Source organism: Equus caballus, chromosome 12 (genome assembly GCF_041296265.1).
Source record: "Equus caballus isolate H_3958 breed thoroughbred chromosome 12, TB-T2T, whole genome shotgun sequence".
In the NCBI taxonomy this organism is placed as follows: Eukaryota; Metazoa; Chordata; class Mammalia; order Perissodactyla; family Equidae; genus Equus; species Equus caballus.
Genome location: NC_091695.1, coordinates 33,437,104 through 33,456,933, shown reverse-complemented (window position 1 = coordinate 33,456,933; position 19,830 = coordinate 33,437,104). Strand labels below are relative to the sequence as shown.

At 44.1% G+C, this 19,830-nt stretch overlaps 1 protein-coding gene across 17 annotated transcripts in view; it reads right to left on the bottom strand.

The window, feature by feature from the left end:
* Positions 1-19,830, bottom strand: part of LOC138916693 (liprin-alpha-1-like) — a 104,229-nt gene that overhangs the window by 9,261 nt on the left and 75,138 nt on the right. For all 17 annotated transcript variants that reach the window (XR_011424009.1, XR_011424010.1, XR_011424011.1 and 14 more), the window contains 4 exons: positions 16,497-16,578; positions 16,189-16,389; positions 8,911-9,086; positions 8,728-8,825 (listed from right to left, as the gene is read on the bottom strand). Coding sequence is in view for 13 of the 17 variants with exons in the window: in XM_070229849.1 (XP_070085950.1) it covers positions 8,728-8,825; positions 8,911-9,086; positions 16,189-16,389; positions 16,497-16,578 (557 nt within the window). In the remaining 4 variants the exon portion in view is untranslated. The remainder of the gene's footprint in view (positions 1-8,727; positions 8,826-8,910; positions 9,087-16,188; positions 16,390-16,496; positions 16,579-19,830) is intronic.

Genomic DNA, 19,830 nt, shown 5'->3' with positions numbered 1-19,830 from the left:
ATGCAACTATGTACCAGGGGGGTTTGGGAAATAAAGCAGGGAAAAAAAAAAAAAAAAGATTGGCAACAGTTGTTAGCCTAGGTGCCAATCTTTAAAAAAAAAAAAAAGAAGCCATGGGAAAACAATTAGAAATAAACATCTACAGCAAAGTTGCAGGATACAAAGTCTACTTACAAAAATCAGTTGCATTTCTCTACTCTAATAACAAACTAACAGAACGAGAACTCAAGAATAGAATACCATTTACAATCGCAACAAAGAGAATAAAATATCTAGAAATAGGGGTGACGTCAGCAACATGGCAGCGTGAGCTCACCCAGGACTCTCTCCCCTCCAAATTACAACTAAAAAGAGCAACTGCTTTCCAACCAAAAAAAAAAAAATCCCAATAACAGAAATCCTCACAGACCCACAGCAGCCAAATGACGGAAGGCGGAGAGGCTGGAGCTGCCCTCGGAGGAGCTGGAACGGGGTCTTCGCTCCCTCCCCTAGAGACTGGGATCGCTGCCGTGGGTGTGAGAAGGAGCAGGGGAGGGGCCGTGCATTGGGAGATCGTGCAGGACTCCCACCGCTGGAGCAGCGGAAACCCTCTAACAGGGGACAGCTTTCGCGTGGGGGAACCCCAGCAAGCCAGGGCCCTGGGAGACCAGAGAGCGAGAGCTGTGCCAATCCAGGTCGGCATGAGAGAAAGTGTCCCTCCTCCCTCAACCCATGCTGGGCGCCACCATCGTGGCTGAAGGCGCAGGGCTCAGAACCAAGGCTCTCGACCCCCATCTAGTGGCGACAGGCTGTACCTGCAACCAAATAACAGCATCATGCGCAAAAACCTCTCCTCTACCATCCAGCAATTTATAAAAGTTCCAGTCCAAAAGGAAAACAATAAAAACACAGAATTATGTCCTGAGGGCTTGGAAATGGGTAAAGTAAGTGAAGAGCAGTTCAAAATAGCTATCCTCAAAATACTCAATGAGGTAAAGGGAAATATAGAGAAACAAGTCAACAAGTTCTGGAGTTACTTCACAAAAGAGATTGAAATTATAAAGAAGAATCAATTAGAAACACTAGAGACGAAAAACACAATGGACCAGATAAAACAGAATACAGATTCCCTGAATGCCCGTGTAGACACCATAGAGGAGTAAACTAGCATAATCAAAGACAGGCTGAATGGCTCCAGACAGAGGAAGAAAGACAACTAAGAATTAAAAAAACTGAAGAAAAGCTCAGAGAAATAGCTGACTCAATGAGAAAATGCAACTTAAGAATCATCGGAATTCCTGAGGGCGTGGAAAAGGAAAATGGAGCAGAAAGTGTGCTCAACGAAATCAGAGAAGAGAACTTCCCAAATCTAGGGATTGAGAGAGAAATGTGTGTGGAGGAAGTTTTCAGATCTCCTACATTTGTCAATGTAAAAAGACCTACTGCAAGGTACATAGTAGTAAAAATGGCAAAAATGAAGGACAGAGAAAGAATACTCAGGGCAGCAAGGCAGAAGAAAAGAACCTACAAAGGAACCCCTATCAGACCTTCAGCGGATTTCTCGACAGAAACCTTACAAGCTAGGAGAGACTGGAGTGACATATTCAAAACTTTAAAGGATAAAAATCTTCAGCCAAGAATACTCTATCCAGGAAAAATATCCTTCAGATAGGAGGGAGAAATTAAATCTTTTCCAGACAAACAAAAGCTAAGGGACTTCGTAGTCACAGGACCTTCACTACAAGAAATCCTCAAGAAGGCTCTCATACCTGAAAAAAGAAAAAAAGGGAGTAAGGGGTCACAAAACACAGAGTAGGGAGACAAATAGACAGAAGCTAAATAGGATAGCAAATATTCAACTATAGCATTAGGATAAAGGGAAGGAAATCACCAAAGCAAAGATAATCTTATCACTCTAACCACAAACTCACAACACAAGTTGGAATAAGAGATGAAAATAATAATTTCGGAGGGGAGGAGGAAAGGGACTGAAACAATCTAGGCTAAGGAAGTAAGAGACCACCAGAAAATGAACTATGTTATACACGAGATTCTGAATACAAACTTCACGGTAGCCACTAAACTGAAAAACAGAACAGAAACATAAAACATAAATAAGGAAAAATCTAAGAAACCCAGCCTAAGAAACTGCAGAAGTCAATGGGTAGGCTAAAACACACAGGACAAGAAACAAAGGAAACACAGGAAAACCGGAAAACGAGCAACAGAATGACAGCATTCAGCCCTCATGCATCAATACTCACCCTCAACGTAAACGGATTGAACTCGCCAATAAAAAGACACAGAGTGGCAAAATAGATTAAAGAACGAGATCCAACAATTTGTTGCCTCCAGGAAACACACCTCAGCTCCAAGGACAAACACAGGCTCAGAGTGAAGGGGTGGAAGACAACACTCCAAGCCAATAGCAAACAAAAGAAAGCAGGGGTCGCAATGCTTATATCAGACAAAACAGACTTCAAGATAAGGCAGGTAAAGAGAGACATAGAGGGCCAATATATAATGATCAGAGGGACACTTCATCAAGAAGAAATAACGCTTATAAATATCTATGCCCCCAACACAGGAGCACCAAAGTTCATAAAGTAACTATTAACAAACCTAAAAGAAGATATCAAAAATAACACAAAAATAATAGGGGACCTCAACACCACACTCACATCAATGGATAGATCATCCAGACAGGAAATCAACAGAGAAACAGTGGAGCTAAACGAAAAGCTAAAACAGTGGGACTTCATAGATACATATAGAATGCTTCATCCAAAAACAGCAGAATACACATTCTTCTCAAGCGTGCATGGAACATTCTCAAGGATAGACCATAGGTTGGGAAACAAGGCAAGCCTCTACAAATTTAAAAAAATTGAAATAATAACGAGCATCTTCTCTGATCATAATGTTATAAGGCTAGAAATTAATTACAAGGAAGAAGCTGAGAAAGGCACAAGGATGTGGAGACTAAACAATACGCTATTGAACAAGCAATGGATCATGGAAGAAATTAAAGAAGAAATCCAAAAATACCTGGAGACAAATGAAAATGATAGCATGCTATACCAACTCATATGGGATGCAGCAAAAGCTCTATTAAGAGGAAAATTCATGGCCATTCAGGGACATCTTAACAAACCAGAAAATCAGCAATCTTAAACTACACCTAACTGAATTAGAGAAAGAAGAACAAACAAAGCCAAAAGTCAGCAGAAGGAGAGAAATAATAAAAATCAGAGCAGAAATAAATGGTATTGAAACAAAAAAGGCAGTAGAAAGGATTAATGAAACAAAGAGCTTGTTCTTTGAGAAGGTAAATAAAATTGACAAACTCCTAGCCAGACTTACAAAGAAAAAAAGAGAGAAAGCTCAAATAAACAAAATCAGAAATGAAAGAGGAGAAATAACAACAGACTCCACAGAAATACAATGGATTATAAGAGAATACTACGCAAAAACTATATGCCAGCAAAATGGATAACCTACAGGAAATGGATAAATTCTTGGACTCCTACAATCTTCCAAAGCTCACTCAAGAAGGAGGAGACAATCTGAACAGACCAGTCACAAGCAAAGAGACTGAAACAGCCATCAAAAGCACCCAAAGAATAAACCCCCAGGACCAGATGGCTTTCCTGGGGAATTTTACCAAACTTTCAGAGAGAATTTAATACCTATCCTTTTCAAGCTATTCCAAAAAATTAGGGAGGATGGAACACTTCCTAACACATTCTACGAGGCCAACATCATGCTGATACCAAAGCCTGACAAGGACAGCACGAAAAAGAACTACAGGCCAATATCGCTGATGAACACAGATGCAAAAATTCTCAACAAAATTTTGGCAACCAGAATACAGTAATTCATCAAAAGGATCCTACATCATGATCAGGTGGGATTCATACCAGGGACACAGGGATGGTTCAGCATCCGCAAATCAATCAATGTGATACACCACATCAACAAACTGAGGAATAAAAACCACATGATCATCTCAATAGATGCAGAGAAAGCATTTGACAAGATCCAACAGCCATTTATGACAAAAACTCAACAAAATGGGGATAGACGGGAACTACCTCAACACAATAAAGGCCATAGATGACAAACCCACAGCCAACATCGTACTCAATGGGCAAAAACTGAGCACCATCCCCCTGAGAACCGGAACGAGACAAGGATGCCCTCTATCACCACTCTTATTCAGCATAGTACTGGAGGTCCTGGCCAGAGCAATCAGGCAAGAAAAAGGAATAAAAGGAATCCAAATAGGGGCGGAAGAAGTGAAACTCTCGCTATTTGCAGACGACGTGATCTTATACATAGAAAACCCCAAAGAATCCATTGGAAAACTTTTAGAAGTAATCAACAACTACAGCAAAGTAGCAGGATATAAAATCAATTTACATAAATCAGTAGCATTTCTATACTCTAATAACAAACTAACAGAAAAAGAACTCAAGAACACAATAACATTCATAATCGCAACAAAAAGAAGAACATACCTCAGGGTGAATTTAACTAAGGAAGTGAAAGACCTATACAACGAAAATTACAAGGCTTTTCTGAAAGAAATGGATGACGACATAAAGAGATGGAAAGACATTCCATGCACATGGATTGGAAGAATAAACACAGTTAAAATATCCACTCTACCTAAAGCAATCTACAGATTCAACGCCATCCCAATCAGAATCCCAATGACATCTTTACAGAAATAGAACAAAGAATCCTAAAATTCATATGGGACAACAAAAGACCCTGAATTGCTAAAGCAATCCTGAGAAAGAAGAACAAAGCTGGAGGCATCACAATCCCTGACTTCAAAACATACCACAAAGCTACAGTAATCAAAACAGCATGGTACTGGTACAAAAACAGGTGCACAGATCCATGGAACAGAACTGAAAGCGCAGAAATAAAACCACACATCTATGGACAGCTAATCTTCAACAAAGGAGCTGAGGGCCTACAATGGAGAAAAGAAAGTCTCTTCAACAAACGGCGCTGGGAAAACTGGAAAGCCACACGTAAAAGAATGAAAATTGGACCATTCTTTTTCACCATTCACCAAAATGAACTCAAAATGGATCAAAGACCTAAAGGTAAGACCTGAAACCATAAGGCTTCTAGAAGAAAATATAGGAAGTACACTCTTTGACATCAGTATTAAAGGGATCTTTTCGGACACCATGTCTTCTCAGAGAAGGGAAACAATAGAAAGAATAAACAAATGGGACTTCATCAGACGAAAGCGCTTCTTCAAGGCAAGGGAAAACAGGAGTGAAACAAAAAAACAACCCACTAACTGGGAAAAAACATTTCCAAGTAATACATCTGACAAAGGCTTAATATCCATAACAGATGAAGAACTCACACAACTCAACAACAAAAAATTAAACAACCCGATCAAAAAATGGACAGGAGACATGAACAGACATTTCTCCCAAGAAGATATACGGATGGCCAATAGGCACATGAAAAGACACTCATCATCGCTGATCATCAGGGAAGTGCAAATCAAAACTACACTAAGATATTACCTTACACCCATTAGAGTGACAAAAATAACTGAAACAAATAGTAATAAATGTTGGAGAGGTTGTGGAGAAAAAGGAACCCTCATACACTGCTGGCGGGAATGCAAACTGGTGCAGCCACTATGGAAAACAGTATGGAGATTCCTCAAAAAATTAAAAATAGAACTACCATACGATCCAGCCATCCCACTACTGGGTATCTATCCAAAGAGCTTGAAGTCAGCAATTCCAAAAGTCCTATGCACCCCAATGTTCACTGCAGCATTATTTACAATAGCCAAGACATGGAAGCGACCTAAGTGCCCATCAACAGATGACTGGATAAAGAAGATGTGGTACATATATACAATGGAATACTACTCAGCCGTAAAAAAGAACAAAATCGTCCCATTTGCAACAACATGGATGGACCTTGAGGGAATTATGTTAAGTGAAATAAGCCAGATAGACAAGACAATCTCTGTGTGACTCCACTCCTATGAGGAATTTAAACCTGTGGGCAAAGAGAACAGATTAGTGGCTACCAGGGGAAGGGGGGGTGGGGGGTGGGCACAAAGGGTGAAGGGTTGCACCTACAACACGACTGACAGACGATAATACATAACTGAAATTTCACAAGATTGTAACCTATCATTAACTCAATAAAAATTTTTTTAAAAAATAAAATAAAGTAAAAAATCTCACAACATGAAAAAAAAATACCCAGGAATAAATTTAATAGGGGGAGGGTGAAAGGGGTGATTAAGCACACGTGTGTGGTGATGGCTTGTAATTAGTCTTTGGGTGGTGAACATGATGGAATCTACATAGAATTTGAAACATGCTATGATGTACATCTGAAAGTTATATAATGTTATAATCAAATGTTACTGCGATAAAAAAATAAAAAATAAAAAGATCTATACAAGGAAAACTATAAGACATCACTGAAAGAAATCAATAATGACAAAAGAAATGGGAAGATATCCCATGCACATGGATTTGGAAGAATAAGCATAGTTAAAATGTCCATTCTAGGGGCCGGCCCGGTGGTGCAGCGGTTAAGTGCGCACGTTCTGCTTCTCAGCAGCCCGGGCTCCACCGGTTCGGATCCTGGGTGCGGACGGGGCACTGCTTGGCAAAAGCTATGCTGTGGAAGGCGTCCCACATACAAAGTAGAGGAAGATGGGCATAGATGTTAGCTCAGGGCCAGTCTTTCTCAGCAAAAAGAAGAGGATTGGCAGTAGTTAGCTCAGGGCTGATCTTCCTAAAAGAAAAAAAAAAGTCCATTCTACCTAAAGCAATCTATAGATTCAATGGAATCCCAATCAGAATCCCAATGACATTCTTCATAGAACAAAGAATCTTAAAATTCACATGGGTCAACAAAAGACCCTGAATAGCCAAAGCAATCCTGAGAAAGAACAACAAAGCTGGAGCATCACAGTGCCTGACTTCAAAACGTACTACAGACCCATAGTGATCAAAACAGCATGGTACTGGTACAAAAACAGGCACACAGATCAATGGAAGAGAATCGAAAGCCCAGAAATAAAACCACACATCTACAGACAGCTAATCTTCGGCAAAGGAGCTAAGAATATACAATGGAGAAAGGAAAGCCTCTTCAATAAATGGTGCTGGGAAAACTGGATAGCCACATGCAAAACAACGAAAGTAGACCACTACCTTTCTCCATACACAAAAATAGACTCAAAATGGACCAGAGACTTGAAGGTAAGAGCTGAAACCATAAAACTTCTGGAAGAAAATACAGGCAGTCCACTCTTTGACATCACACTTAAAAGGATCTTACTGAATACCATGTCTACCCAGACAAGGAAAACAAAAGGAAAAAAGAAACAAGTGGGACTTCATCAGACTAAAGAGCTTCTGGAAGTCAAAGGAAATCAAGATTAAAATGAAAAAACAACCCACCAAATGGGAGAAAATATTTGCAAATCATATATCCGACAAGGAGTTAATCTCCATAATATAGAAACAACTCACACAAATGAACAACAAAAAAAACAAACAACCCAATCAAAAAGTAGGCAGAGGATACGAACAGACATTTTTCCAAAGAAGATAGCTGGATGGCCAATAGGCACATGAAAAGATGCTCAACATCACTAATCATCAGGGAAATGCAAATCAAAACTACATTTAGGGGCCGGGGCCGTGGCCGAGTGGTTAAGTTCGCATGCCCCGCTTTAGAGGCCCAGGGTTTCGCTGGTTCAGATCCTGGGTGGAGATATGGCACCGCTCATCAAGCCATGCTGAGGTGGTACCCCACATAGCACAGACAGAAGGACGTGCAACTGGAGGATACAACTATGTACCGGCAGGCTTTGGGGAGAAGAAGAAGGGGAAAAAAGAAAAAAAAGATTGGCAACAGATGTTAGCTCAGGTGCCCGTCTTTAAAAAAAAAACCTAAAAAGCAAAAAACTACACTTAGATATCTTACACCCATTAGAATGGCTATAATCACCAAGACAAAAAACAACAAGCGTTGGAGAGGTTGTAGAGAAAAGGGAACCCTCATCCACTGCTGGTGGGAATGCAAACTGGTGCAGCCACTGCAGAAAACAGTACGGAGATTTCTCAAAAAATTAAAAATAGAAATTCCATACAACCCAGCTAACCCACTACTGGGTATTTATCAAAAAAAACTGAAATCCACAATTCAAAGAGACTTATGTACCCCATGTTCATGGCAGCATTATTCACAATAGCCAAGATGTGGAAGCAGCCCAAGTGCCCATCGACGGATGATTGGATAAAGAGTATGGGGTATATAAATACACAATGGAATACTACTCAGCCATAAAAAAAAAGATGTAATCGTCCCATTCGCAACCACATGGATGGACCTTGAGGGCATCCTGTGAAGCGAAATAAGCCAAATGGAGAAAGACAAACACTGGATGATTTCACTCCTATGTAGAAGATAATCAAACTTACGGACAAAGAGAACAATTTAGTGGTTACAAGGGGCAAGTGGTGTGGAAGGTGGCCACAAGGGGCGAAGCGGCACACTCACATGGTGTCTGACAAATATTAATGTACAACTGAAATTTCACAATGCTATAAACTATTATGACCACAATAAAAAAAATATTTTTTTTAATTTAAAGAAACTAGGAAATCACTTAGGCTGCTAATACACTGGGAAGCAGAAATACGCTAAATCAATTAAACGTAATGTACTAGCCTTTTATTTCATTCTGGCTTTCTTCTCTTTTTCTTTCCAGTTCTTTTCGGTCATAATTCAGCCTTCGCAGGCACATAATTCCACACTGGAAGCTCTTTCTATTTACAAAAAAAAACAAAATTACAGATGGAAACAGTCAAAAGCCTCCTAGCCAACGAGCAGGAACTGTGTGCAACGACTGACCTGTGGAAGCTGTCCGCCATCTTCAGCTGCCCGCGCAGGTCCTTCTTGGTGAGATAGGCCAGCATGCGCGCGTCCACCAGGCACTCCATGAAGTAGCTGCGGTATTGCGGGAGGCCCAGGCTGGGCAGCCACTCGTTCCCGATCCAATCATGGTTCATGTCCCCGTAGGCGAGCGTCTGCTTTCAACAAGCAAGTACGATCAGTTCAGGAAAAAGAACACCCAAGAGGTCACAAGGGCAGTTTAAATAATCTTTAAACTGGATTTTTAACCTATTACATATCCTTAAAGCTTAAATGAATGACAACACTGTTCTTTATCATTTCAAAATAATTTGATCTCCTATGTACTACCTTTTAAATTTGTCAGTAGAATTTTAACAGAAGGTATTATACCACTGAAAACCTATGACTCATTCGTGTTTATAAATTTAACCTATTTCCCCAACCACAATAAAAATGTAGCTGATAACACATGATCTTTCTGAAGTAATTTTTGTGTATAATACTATAACAACAAAGAATGATCACGACTCATGAACAAGTTTGAAGGATCAATCCAACTGTACACAAAAATATCTGTGGCTGGTTTTAATTTTAACACTTTGTTTTCCAAATTTCCTCAACAAAAAATCTGTTAATTTCAAAATCCGTGTAAAAAGTGAACTGAAGGGGCCGGCCCCGTGGCTGAGTGGTTACGTTGGTGCACTCCGCTTCAGCAGCCCAGGGTTTCACCGGTTTGCATCCTGGGCCTGGATATGACACTGCTCATCAAGCCATGTTGAGGTGGCGTCCCACATGCCCCAACTAGAAGGACCCACAACTAAAAACATACAATTACATACCAGGGGACTTTGGGGAGAAAAAGGAAAAATAAAATCTTAAAAAAAAAGTGAACCGAAAAATAGTTTTAAAAGAAGAGAGAAGCAAGACAACAACTGACAGAACTGAAAGGAGAAACAGAAAAATCCACAGTTACAGTCACAAGACCTCAACCCTCCTCTGACTCAGTCACTGATTGAACAAAGAAGCCAAAACAGGCAGACAGACCCCCTCAGTAAGGATCCAGAAGCCTTAAACAACACTATTGACCAGCTTGACCTAAGTGACGTTTCATGGAACACCCCACCCAATAATAGCAGAATACGTTCATTTCAAGTGCGTATGGGATTCTCCAAGACAAATCTCAACAGATCTAAAGGGACTGAAATCATACAAACTATGTTCTCTGACCTCAACAGAATTAAATTAGAAATCAATAATAAAAAGATATCTAGAAAATTCTCAAGTATTTGGAAATTAGCATACGGCTAAATAACCCACGTGCCAAAGAAGAAAACAAGAGAAATGGGAAAATATTTCTAACTGAATGAAAGTGAAACACAATCTATTCAAAAATTGTAGGACATGGCTAAAGCAGTGTCTTGAGGGAAATTTATAGTATTAAACACTTATGTCGTAAATGAAGGAAGGTCTCAAAACAACAATGTAAGATTCTACCTTAAAAAACTTGAAAAAGAAGAACAAATGAAATCCACAGCAAGCAGAAGGAAGAAAATAAAAGAGCAGAAATCAATGAAACAGAAACAAGAAAAATAAAACTATGAAACTAAAATCTGGTTCTTCATAAAGATCAGTAAAATTGACTAAGCCCTAGACAGAGTGACTAAGAAAAAAGAAAAGACGTACATTACCAATATCAAGAATGAAAGAGGGGACACACTATAGGACATAGACACTGAAAGGGAAAACTGTGAACAACTGTAAGCAACTTAGATAAAATGGGCAAAAGACATCATCTATGAGAGCAACTCATAAGAAAGAGATAAGTTGTATCTTATCAGGACTCAAATTTGCAGTTATAAACTTTCTCTCACATACACATAAAATCTTTACCTTAAATGTCTTCACTGGTGAATCTTACCAAATATTTATGGAAAAAATAACAATTCTACACTATTATTCCAAAAAAATGGAGAAGAAATGCCTAACTCATCCTATGAAGCCAGCACTATCCTGATACCAAAACCAGACAAACACATTACAAGAAAACTACAGACCAGTATCTCTCATAGACACAGATGCAAAATTCCTCGACAAAATATGAGCAAATTAAATCAATAATAAATTAAAAGAATAAGCTATCACGACAAGTGAGGTTCATCCTACGATCATAAGGTTGGGTCAACACTTGAAAAATCAATGACATTCATCCTATCAATGGATTCAAAAGAAATACCACTATATCATCTCAAAAGATGCAGAAAAGGCATTTGACAAAATTCACCATTCATTTATGGAAATCTCAGCAATCTAGCAATGGAAGAAAACGGCCTCAACCTGATAAGGGGCATCTACAGCAAACACAGGGCTGACATCACACTTAACGGTGAAAGACAATGTATTCTTCCTGAGATCAGGAACAAAGGGTCTGCTCTCACTAATTTTATTCAGCGCTGCGGTGGAACTCCAAGCCACGGTAACAAGGCAAGAAAAAGAAATCAAAAGCATAGGAATTGGAAAAAAAAAACCTGTCTTTATTTGCAGATGACCTGATTAGCAACATAGAAAATGCACCTACAAACTGGCTGTGAGAACTACAGTGAGCTTAGCAAAGCGGCAGGACACAAGGCCAGGACACAAACACGAGCTGTGCTTCTAAATACTAGAAGTGAACTGGAAACTGAAATTTACAAAATGCCATTCACAATGTCATCAAAGTCATGAAATCCTTAGGGATAAATCTAACAGAACACAGCCAAGCTTTGTACAATGAAAAATAAGCACACACATTATATGTATCTACAGACATATCCAAAAAAGGCACTCGCTGCCCCTCTGTCCGAGACCAGCTGCGCCCGCAGGCCTTCTGCAGTCCCATCACGGAATCCCTGGACACAGTCCCTCTCAACTACCACTGTGCTCTGCCTTGAAAACATGGCCTCTGGTCTAATTTATCACTTACACCAACCAAGCTGGAAGAAATGACTCACACTCCAACAAGAATGCTCAAATTCGAACAGAAAAAAACATTTTCACTATTTTCTCTAAGCAACCATGAGTGGGAAAAACATCAAACATTTTCGGGAAATCATCACACTGTCATGTTTTTCACTCTTTCAAACCTTACTCTCATCTCATATGCCTGAGACTTATGCATGAGCATCTGGTCTCATTTCCTTGCCTGTGATTACGTATTCTTAAATGGGCACACAACGCAAAGATTTCTAAATAAGAGAATTCCATGGAAGCGGAACCCTCCTCCTTTTTGTTTACTCATCATACACTCTAGTCACACTTCTTAAGTGGTCAGCGTCAGATAACATAGGTCAGCGACTGAGGATCAGGCCCAGTCCAGGGAGCCCTCCATCTCCCGGGCCGCCATCAGAGCCTTCTGAAAAAGCCCTTGACACGGATCTCCAGCATCGGACAACACCTGGGCCAGAAGAGGCAGCCACTGCCCAGGGCCTGCTAATCCACCACTGAAATGATCACAAACACACTTCTGTGATCTCTGTAAACTGTGAGGGCCGGCGGCAGGGACTGTGGCTGTCCCGCTCACTCCTGTGTCTGCAGCAAGCAGCACAGCCTCCCACAGACAGCCCACATGTGCCACTTGCTAAATGAAGGCACCCACGGCTCTCACCACACCTTGATGCTTTCTTCCCGAGGGCCCGAGGAAACCTTGAACGTCCTCTCGGCTTCAGAGCTGGCCACGAGGTAAGGGCACAGGAGAGGAACACTGTGTGACCGCGGCCCTCAGCAGACCGGGCGGCCTCACAGAGCCCAGGAAGCCTCTTCACTCCTCTCATCTGGGGGAGGCGACAGCGAGAGCAGCTCTTGCTTACTAGGAACACTGAGTGTTGGCTAACTCTGCTGCCGCGGGCACAGCTCACCCGTGTTTGTATTTCTACTGCAGAGAGCAAACATTCCGCTTATTTAATTTATACCTCGTGCCCCGGACACAGGGAATTTCCTACTCAAGTGCTGACAAAGTTCTGCTTCCTAGTGTGAAATACACCGACATTTAAGTAATTACGAAATGCACCCTTTTTAATTCACTGATGGTCATCAGTGGCCTTGTAAAGAGGTAGCTGACCAGGTTAAATCATTAATGAGGATATTTATCTGGCGTAGCAGCACAGAAGGCCCAAATCAGGAGCAGAGGGCTCACACCATCATATTATAGCTTCTCTCTTCTTTTGTTACAAAGAGAGAGAGAATTGGCTTTATGTTGGGAATACAAACAGAGGGAAACTGGCATTTCAACCAACAACTTGTACTCAGGAAAATTCTGATTTGAAACTATCCTGATTCTTTTCAGACATACAACGATCCCGTGAGGACCCTGAGCGCTCTGCCCTCAGCAAGAGCCTCTGGAGACGCCGCCTGCTCACACCGCGCGGCTGTGCGGGTCCCTCTAAAGTGCGGCATGTCACACAGCAACGCTGGTGGGGTCACAGGCAGGGACACCGCTGTGTTAGTCGAGCTGTCTCAGAGGAAGGCTGCAAGACACGTGTGGCAGCTTTTTGTGAGCTGAAGAGCTGGGGAGCTGAAAACGGAAAAGTACATTAAGCAGGAAGAGGCTTAATTTCTGAGAATTCCATTAGTAAGAAAGCCTTTTGATCAGCACTTAGTAAAACACCAACACGAAGACCCGGACGTGACGTCTCCACAGCAACTCCTGTGCTGGAAAGTTCTCAGAATTCAGTTTTCCCACCGGCAGACCTTGCGGTTAAGTTACCCAAGCGGGTACTTAAATCCGCAATGTCAGGAGCCGCCGAAGCCCCAGGACCGCGTCCAGGAGCCGGTCCGCTACACAGAGCCGTCTACGCTAACCAGAACTGACACCACGGCCCCACGGAAGAGAGGTTCAAAATTGTCCATGAGACGTGCTCTTTAACTCTACGCTCTGCTTCCGCCTAATGCTTTCAAATCGTTAACAATATTCTGAAAAAGTTAAGATGTTAAAAATGTCAAGAAAAGTAAATTACGAGTTTTCATACGCCAATTCTTTTTGTTGCTGTACATATAGTGAAGAATATAGTATAGAAAGTCTCCAACCTGAGCCCAGCTTCCCTCCTCATCCTCCTGATGTTACGTGGTTAGGAATGAAAAGAACACAGCTGTTAGTATCGGTGAGCTTAGTAAGGCAAGCAGATCAACTTCAGAAGGTGCAGCGAGACGGAGGGGAAAGTTCGAGAAATCAAGGTATCATGCAAAACGCATGCAAAACAACAATCCCAGCTTCTCATGCAGGAGCCGAGGCCCCCCCTGCAAGCACACTCAGTGAGGGAGAAAATGGGCCAGACCCTCAAAATGGAGTGTTCGGCCGAGGCCTCTCCCTAAAGGAGGTGTGAATTCAACCTACTCTAAAGAGAGAGGGCCTACCAATGTAAAGTTCCTGGAAAAATCGAAAATAAGACAAAATACGGATCCTATTTTATACATTTGACTAATACCTAGCGGAAATACTTATCAGGAACAACTGAGTGTAAAATGACCTTTCTGTTTCCCACAAAAAGGCCGGGAATGGTGCCGCTTGTAAGTGGGGTGCCCTGGGAGGAGGACAGGCTCGGGGCGGGACTGACCGTTTGTGGCGAGGCCGCGAGTGTTTCCATCTCCTCATGCGTTAACCAGACATTTCCTGTGATCTACGGTGACCCAGGGACCACCACATCCAGGGCGAGGGAAGCAGTGACAGAGAGGAAGGTGGCAGACACGTGAGCCACGGGCACACAGGAGGAGCAGGGGAGGCGAGGCCCGTCTCCCCCTCTTCTCATTTGAGATGCCCACGTAGAAAAGGAGAGAACATCGACCAGCTCGCCCTTCTTAAAGAGTGACCACACCTAATTAATGCTGTGTGGTCAGCCACACGAGAAGAGCCCATGATTCCTAGAGCTGGATCTGCCCTGCTCACCCCCTGAGGTATGTGAAATATAAAGAGAAGAAAATACATTTTGCGCCTCTCAAAGTGTGAGTAATTCTCCAGTGCCCATCAACCCGCCCCATGGGAAAGGGCCTCAGCCCAGGAAGCCCACGCAGCCGAGCTCCGGACTGGGGGAGACGGCTCGGGGCAGGCGCTCCCAGGATGGGGCCTCTCGGCCTGCACAACCTCGCCGGGGGGCTCAAGAGGCAGGGAGCAGGACTGAGTGTGTCCAAAAGAAGGCCCAATCGCAACTGTACCGGAACACCGGCCCCACGTCCTGTCCCCGTCACTGCAGCCGCGGACAGCCAGGCCCCGCGGCTCTCAACGCAGAGCTTCCCGGGGGACGGGCTCTTCACCACTGGCCGTTAACCTCAGCTCGCAGGACGCGAGCTTTCTCAAGACAGTTGATAAAAACTTGGGGAAAACCACCCCAGCGCCTTCACTTGTAGAAAGGCCACTCTCATGTGAAATGATGGGGGAACAGGGACCAGATCGGATACTGCGACAAAACTTTCCACTGGGAGAAGAGCTGTCTGTGCGACAGGTGAGAACACAGGCTGATTGTCGCTACCACAACTCTTTACTAAGAGACAAAATCAAACAAACAAACAAAAAAGGCTCTTAACACTTTTTGTGCAAAGGAACCGAGGCCTGAATCGGGCCCTGACCTGCTACTCAGAGAAGCATGCCTGTGAGGCTCTTGGTTTCTTAATCAGGGTTTTTCTCTCGAGAGTAAACCAAAAGCTAAAAGCAGAGAGTGGGCACTGGGCCAATGAAAAGAGTCTGCACTTTAGAAATGAGGCGTCGGCCTGCCCTTATCTCCCAGTAACCGCTAATGTTTTCATTAGATTAGTTTTTAACGTTTCAAACAGGAGGACCCTCTTTAAGGACGTTCGAGGTCTCCCCACGGGGAGCAAACCGGATGAGCACAGGTAATGCCTGGTGCGTGAGCACACGCAGGCTAATGGACTGCTCAGAACCCTGAGCTCCCAGGGCCCTCAGTGCCAAAAATGGAAGCACCGAGGGGCCCAACGTCACATTAGAGTAAAACACTGCTTATAGCGCAACTGGGGATCGAGGCTTTTTTCCCTTCACTTTTGATGAATTTATGTTTAAATTTGTGATCGCTACTGTTGTTTTCAGAAACTCCTACTTCTATGTTACAATGCAGCCACTGAAGCCAGGCTGTTAAAAAAAGCATTCAATAAAGTATTTTTAACCACTCAGTTTTCACCCGTTAGAAGCTGTGACGTTTCTGCAGGCTGAAATTTTAAACCGGAGCCCTGGGTGTGTTTACGAAGACTTGGAGAAGCAACGTCAGGAGGGGATAAACTGCTTTCAGGGAGACGCACCGTTCTTGACGTAGGAGGGGCTGACGGACTCGTGAGGGACGTGATCGCCTGAATGGCCAGCCTCAGCTTCAGCCTGTGCAGGGGGTTGCTGATGCCGATCTTGCGCTGGATCTCCGTGTCTGACAGGGTGGACATGATAGCCCCACTTTTCACGTTGGCTCGGCAGGCGGCCACATACCAGGCTGGCAACCCAACCCAGAGCTAGAGACAGGAAATGTTAAGGCCAGAAGGTTATGCACAGTGTGTGAAATGGATTAACACGTTCACATGAGTCACATACTTGATCCAGGATCGAAAGACGACTATACCTCCAGCCAGACGCCAACAGTTGGCCCATCCCATTGTGCAAAAGGTAAACCTTGTCTCCGGGCTTCCTCGAGCAACTCATGCCTACAAATAACCAGACAGTCACAGTGAAAGACTCGATCACACGCATACAGGAAGCAAGTTAGCAGAGTACTCGCTCTATACACTTTCACAAGCATAGTAGCACATATCTCATTATTTTCCTTTAATCTTCTAAACCATCCACTTAACGGTAGTTTGGTACATGTCAGGAAGAACTCCTGAACAATGAAATGCTGACGGACTCGACAAGGTTCTCTGTAGAATCATCTCCTCGCAGAATTAAAGAATTATTACCCACTTTAAAAAAACCCAGCAGAGCCTTTGTATCCAAGCTAGGACATTCAAGCGAAAACATACTCGCTCTTCTCTTTCTAAACGATGAGGGAAAATATGGAGAAAGAGGAAACTAGACCGGGTCTGAACAGAGAAGCCTGCCTCTGTGGGAGCTTCACAAACGTTCAGCGTTCACACCACCAACACCGAGAACAATGTGGATTTTTAACACTAGGAATGGTCTACTGTAGCAAGCAAGTAGTGGACTGGATTTTGGCTGTTTCTCTTCCACGTTGCTAGTTAGCTAACTAGGTACTTGCTAAATTCAGACATTGGGTCATTTCTGTGGTTTAACCCACAGGCTTCAAATCCAGAAAATTTCAACCCGGACAGTTTCTACCAGGACCCCAGACGGAGTGTGAGCCTAAGATGCCCTGCGCTGACAGCTACCGTGGGGCAGGAGGCAGGGAGGAGTCCCAGGGCCCTCGTGAGATCAGAAATATTCTGTAGGCCTGATTTTCAAATAGGCGAACTGGAACTTTACCACATTACCATCTTTGCAAATGATTCTGTCTACTGGGAACATGGCTATGTAAGAGAGAACAAAGAAGCTTCACGAATCTTATCTTACTGCTTTGTGCTGTTTACCTCCAAGCCTTTCTAAGACACCCTATCACTTTGACAGGGAGAGCCTCGGAGAGGAGACGGGGCTGCTCACCGCACGCGCCCCGACACCCCAAGTCATTTTCCATAATCATTTCTACAGAACACGTCGTCGAATCTTTTACTTCTAAAGATACATAACAGCTCTTCAACATATTGAAATGCTATTAGACTTTTCTTAAGACTATGAAGTCTACGGACAATTAAAGCTCAAAACGTTTCACACAGGATCTCAAGTAAGTGTTCCTTAAGTCACCCTTAGGCTTCTGGGGAATAACAGATATTGTAACTATCCAGGATAATTCTACCAGAGGATGCAATAAATATCTTAATAGCTCAAGTAGAGTTAACAAGGGGCAAACTTCTCTAGTTCAAATAAGCAAAGCTACTCATAAATAAAAAAGCAGCCAAGTCCACTGGAACTGCCGTCCCCCTGACACAGGAGGCCAATGCTGGACGGAGGGGGGAGGAGGGCCTCGCTGGGCGGGACCGACCGCCAGTGTGCTGAATTAAGTGCCACTTTGTGTTTCCCGGGGACAAGTTCTCCTCAAGGACAGTGGCTCTATCTTATGTAAACATGTCTGTGAGCCATAGGAGCCATACGAGCAAGACAAACACCTCCTCGGCAGACAGAGCAGGGAAAGACCTGAACCCTGACAGCACGGTCAAGGCCCAAGTCCTGCCCGCCTGGCCCGGCGGAGGGGCGGGGATGGCACTGGTGCCGGGCCAACAGGGCTTTCCGATCCCCACACTCTGAAGTGAACTAAACAGGTACTGAGTCCGGGGCACTTGGCAGAGAGTTCGTTTTTCATATGAAACAGACACTCACTGTACACAGGAACATAGGGTTAAAAATAGTCTGGTAATTCCATCATCTGGGGACTGGTGCACACCCTTCTGACTTCACCTGCAATGGTCGTTGGCTTTTATCAACAGCTTTCTCTAGTATGGATTACTTCTGGGTTTCACAGTGCAGGCCCAGCGCCCTGCTGAAAGGGCGATAAGGCAATGGAGGGAGAACGATGCATCTCTTAGATGCCGCTGAGAGAGACGCGAGAAGTGAGCGCGAGGGCAGAGGAGACCCCAGCTGGGCGGCCGGCCCAGGTCTCTGTCTGCTTCCAGCTCCCTCCCCTATCAGGCTAGTTGGTGACCTTGAAGACCCCACACGGAGCCAGATCCCTGCGTTATCACCCCAGGCAGGAACACCAGCACCCCCTTCTTCTCTGGGGGTGACTGTTCTGTCACGTGAAGAAGGCCCCTGCCCGGGGGAGAGGAGAGGGCAGCGCCCCTGGAAGCTGTGCAGGGTAGGGCGAGCACAGGATGCGGAGACCAGACTGGAGACGCCGGGGCCAGCGCCACTCCTGCCCTCTCTGGAGCTCGGTTTCTCGAACAAATACGCTCCCTTCTTGCTCGGTCTAGGAACTGCCTTTCCCTGCTGGCCACTGAGAACGGCCTCAGGCAGACGGCCGCTCTCCTTCGTTTGTGACTACTCATCAGAGCACTTTCTAAGAATCAACAGAACCACCCGTGTGGTTCGACTTCACCGCAACCAGAGATCACCACGAAGGCTGCTGAGTCCTCGCGACAGCTAACCGCCAGGGCACGAGGTCGTCTTCTACTGGCCCTTCGCTCCAAGGCCTGAAACCCGAGAGATCGAAGGCGGCGGGCCTCTCAAGTGCCGTGCGTTTCTCTGCATCCTAAGTCTACCCGAGGCACCCACCTCTGTTCTGCAGAGGCTGAGGCAGAAGCTGATATCCTGGGGCAATGAGGTGTATTCTGTGTGCCCAGATTCTACGGCCCCAAACCACTGTCCAGAGCAAACAGAAGACTCGTCTGGTTTCTGTTGTTACGTATTTCCCTCCTCTGCTTGGAGATACTGCAATCTCTGTCATCGCTTTGTCCACCCTTAGGATCTGCGATCTCCGTTTACAGAGAGCTACTCGAGAAACAAGGGTGGGGCTGCCGTCCCTGCGGAGTAAAGGGACGAGCGCTGGGCCCGCGATAGTCAGCCAGCAACTCGCGGCTGCTTGGCTGGGACTTGACCTCCTCCCTCGAAGATCATTCTAGACCCCAAGGGCGATTTTTTAAATACCTCTATACCAGGAAACTGATGTGCCATGCTTCCCAGCCTTAACATTAGAGTCAGAGGAGAAAGACATTCAGAAATATGCTAAATCCCCTGGGGAACAGGCACACGGATGAGACAAACGTCATGTAACCCGTGAGTGACGGCGTGTGTTTTATAACTAGGACAGGACACGGTGATGAAGTTATCTTTCATAACGAGAAGCGGTGTGGGCTTTGCTGACCAGACCCCAGATAAGGTGTACCATCCAAGCGACACACGCACCTCGTTTC